Genomic DNA, 4,036 nt, shown 5'->3' with positions numbered 1-4,036 from the left:
TCTGCACATGCAGGGAGGTCCCAGCCCCTGCTCTGCAATCAGAGCAGGGGCTGGGAGATTGCTCCATGATCCTGGGAGCTGCTTGCTGCTACGGTGGACTCTGAGCTTGGAGACCACCCCATCAGCAGGCAGCTCCCAGGATCAGGGAGCAGTCTCCCAGCCCCTGCTCCAATCACAAAGCCCAGTCTGGGAGCTGCCTGCTGCCAGGGCAAGGGGACATTGTCCTGGCCAGACTCTGAGCTTGGAACCCATCCTGGCAGCAGGCAGCTTCTGGAGGCAGGGAGTGATCTCCTGCCCCTTGCTGCCCAGCAGCAAATTTGCTCCTGGTCAGCCATCTACACATGCATTATTGAACAGTAACTACTCCACAGTTAATTTACTACCTGCATTTGCAGGTAGCAAAGTAACCATGGCGTAGACCAATTTACTGTGCAGTAAGCATCTGCACATTTGGTCCCCCCAAACCCAAGTCACCTCCTACCCTTTGGCTGCTGGCTGTATTGCAAGTCTTCAGGTACCTGGTTAGTTGGATTCCCCGTTGTTACATTCCAGGCCAGCAGAAATTCTGCTCACGGTAGGAAATAAGGCCAGACTAAGCCCTCTGGCTTAGAGATCCACACTTTTAGTAGGCTGGAGCTCCACCCCTTCAGACCACATGGCCCCATACTCAACCAGCTACCAGGTGCTGCAACTTAGCTACTAGGCTGCAGCTTCGTACTGCCCTTTAACCCTTGTAGGTTCTCCTGGCTGCGTGTTGCTCTGTAACTGCTCCTTGCCCAGCTGCCTACATAACTGTAGCCCTTTGGTGTTGGCTCCCTACCTCTAAAGGAAGAGGGGCTAGGGGTCCTTGCTACAGGGCCATATTTTGTTTAACAGTGGCTTAGAGGAATATAGGGGACCTATCTAAAGCTTCTGAGTGAATGTTTTACCTTACAGGTTGCTGGTGCATTGAGGCACGTCTCCATCTCTGATTTGAAGTATCTCTCCGGCTACCTCATCACGCCAGTGGTACAGCAGCAGCCAGAAATCTCTGCTGTTCTAGGCACCTGGCTGCGTTGTTACACCTCTGCTTTGGTGTCTGTCACATGCAGGAAGGGCCCAGTGGCATCAAGTGTTTTCAGGCTTCACTGGCATTTATGGTTGTCTTCATGTCTTTGCAGTTGGCTGCCACGTGCAATATTGAGCAGTCCTTTTTCAATGACTGGTTCACCGGACACCTGAACTTCCAAATTGAGCACCAGTGAGTATGAGTCTGGTATGATAGCAAGGGATCTTATGGACAAGCAGGTCACAACGTGGGCAGTCTGGGCAGGGGTGGGATCAAAGAGGGCAGATGATAGCTGGGGAGAAGAAGGGACATGAATGTGTACCAGTGAATATTATAGGATCAGAAAATCAACTGGAGTTAATCTCTTTTCACAGTTAGCACAAATATTTTTCACCTATCACCACAAGCAACTTAACTTTTCACCCTCATGACCTTGAAGTTTAATTAGACACTGATTAAGAGTCAATGGAAAGGCTCCTGTGGATTAAAATGGCAACTAAATCATCTCAAAATTGAGCTTTTCTATCTATTTTATATCAAGTCTTTCTGTCTTCTACCAGCCCAGAATAGTCTTCAATTTATAGAGCAGTGCCCCCCACCCTCTGCCCCTCCTATACCTATACCTAGGGGGGGAATACTAGTGTTCAAAGATATTGACATATTTAGATCCACTCTTCAGAATTGTTACCCAGGACAGTGTGAATTTTAAAGCAGAGGTCATGTGAAGGCAGGCCTGGAAGTTGGCTTAGGAAATAAAACAATTCCCAACTGAGCAGCATAGGGTAATGTGACCACAAATTCTTTATTTGTTTCTCTGCTTTTCGAGCATCTAGGCACATGAAAGGAAGTCACTGACAATTCACTTCAGCAACAGACAATAAACTGTTGTCCAAAGAGAATGGCAGCCACCTCAGTAGACCAAGCAATGTTTCCTTACTGCCTACTACACCAACATGCCATCTGTATTGGTGACAGCATCTCCTTCTGTTTGTCAAGCCAATCTTTCATTCTCTTTCTAAAGATGTTTTTGTTTTGGGGCATGACACAGCTGGAATGGGAATGATTGTACTTGTTTTTGAGAGCATCCTTAAAAGAGAGTACTTCAAAGCTTGCATTTCACTCACTTTGTTCTATCTGCCTGTATTGTTGAGGGAGAAATAATTAGCTGTAGGAGGAGGCAGAAAGAAATGTGTGTCCCCTGAGCACTGTTGCTAGGCTTTTCTCAGGCTCTCTCTATTTCTTTATTCAAGCCTGTTTCCAACAATGCCACGTCACAACTTTTGGAAGATTAAACCGCTGGTCAAATCATTGTGCGCCAAGTATGGAATCCACTATGAAGAGAAGACTCTTGGAAGAGCTTTCGTAGACATAGTTGGGTAAGAGGCTTTCATTACTATCTGGAGGCTGCAGTGTCAATGCCAGCATTCTGGTAACCTCTTTTTTCCTCCCTAATATACAGAGGTCTGGCTTTATTGACCCCTGCACCTTAAGAAATGGCATCAGAGCTTAAAACATTAGTGCAATGACAGTTTTGTTGCCCCACATAAAAAAGCATCTGGACTGCCCTTTTAGAAATACTGATTTATTGTAGAAGTGATATGATGCCACTGCCTCTGATGGGGTGAAGACAGTTTAGATCAATGGGGAACCCAGATCACATCGTCATAGGAAGGCAAAAGACATAGCAATCCCCAAAACAGAAGTAGGCACAATTCTGTAACACAGAGTGCCTTCCATCCTGGTCAGCAAAGCATTGCATAGCCAGGAGTTTGTTGCTTGCTTGGTGCTTATTAGGTATATGACACTTTTCCCAGCATACTATACTAGTAGTTGCCTATTTAAACCTGAGAAGCAACTGTGTCATTGCCTACAGCATCTCCCTGTTCATCTGATAGTTCTCAGACATAGGGAATGTAGTTTTAGCCGGGAGAATGGGCAGAAATTAAGATGAACAGGGAGATGGAGCAGAAAACCACCTCTGCTCCTGCCCTCTTGTCCTCAGGTACGTTGAATGCTGCTCTGATGTGCATGGGTCATCTGCCTGGCATTTGTCAGCACGGCATTTTTCAATTCATGTGGCTGCAACACATACAAGTTCCCTCAAATGAACCAAGCACTGAATTTATTTGACCTTTAATATAGGAGCTCCTAATGTGAAGCATGTCAAGCTATATCCCAATCAAATCTAAATAATAAAACCTTCCTGCTATCAAGAAAAGGGAGAGTATATAGCCCTTTCTTTGGCAACCTCAAGATAGGTGAATATAGATCTAAATTCAGAGATATTTTCCCCACCTCATTCCAGTAAGACAGTAAGAGCCCCTATGGAATACAGGGCTATTCATTGTTGGCAAGAGTATCACAGCCATTTCAGCCAGCTGAACGTGGTAGCAACTATGTCACATACTCCATGGGGAAGCATCTGTGTGGCCCTTGTTTGAGAGAGTAAATGCCTCATCCCTGAGAAGTCCCTCACACTTGCATAATGTTGATTCTAAGCCATGCAGAGTATTCCCAAGCCCAAGGATTGTGTTGTGAATAGGAAGTTTTGTTCCAGCATAGCTCAGTTCTCTTGCAAGGTACATAATTAATTGTTTTAGGAGTGCTGATGGTGGCTGGAACCCATAAAGGGGAACAACAGGGAGGGGAAAGGGAAATTCTTTTAGTATGAATTCTGGTTAGTTGCCAGTTGTTCTTTGTGGAGCTGATTTTTGTTTTCTTTTAGGTCACATCCTCAGTGGGTGCATCTACATGTGAAATTAAAGCAAAGCAATAAACTCTGGAGCTGTTTCAGCCAGAGTAAACTGCTCCTGGGCACAGCATCTATATGTGTGCCAGAGACAACAGCAATTCGAGCTGGGATGGAGCAAACCCAGGCTGGCAGGGGGCACGGGGGCCAGTCCTAGGCTCCGGGTGGCATCATCAGGCAGTGGAGGGACTGGCCAAGGCACAAGGGTGCAAAACTTGCACAACTGTGTGGCCAGGGGG

General features: G+C 46.2%; 1 protein-coding gene across 1 annotated transcript in view; it reads left to right on the top strand.

Moving 5' to 3' along the window:
- Positions 1-4,036, top strand: part of FADS2 (fatty acid desaturase 2) — a 132,320-nt gene that overhangs the window by 36,929 nt on the left and 91,355 nt on the right. Inside the window, exons 10-11 of the mRNA XM_019514857.1 lie at positions 1,161-1,240; positions 2,299-2,424. Of these exons, the coding sequence (XP_019370402.1) occupies positions 1,161-1,240; positions 2,299-2,424 (206 nt within the window). The remainder of the gene's footprint in view (positions 1-1,160; positions 1,241-2,298; positions 2,425-4,036) is intronic.

The sequence above is a fragment of the Gavialis gangeticus genome, unplaced genomic scaffold, assembly GCF_001723915.1.
Source record: "Gavialis gangeticus isolate Ggan-Ray unplaced genomic scaffold, GavGan_comp1, whole genome shotgun sequence".
Lineage (NCBI taxonomy): Eukaryota > Metazoa > Chordata > Crocodylia > Gavialidae > Gavialis > Gavialis gangeticus.
This window is presented reverse-complemented; position numbering and strand designations above follow the sequence as displayed.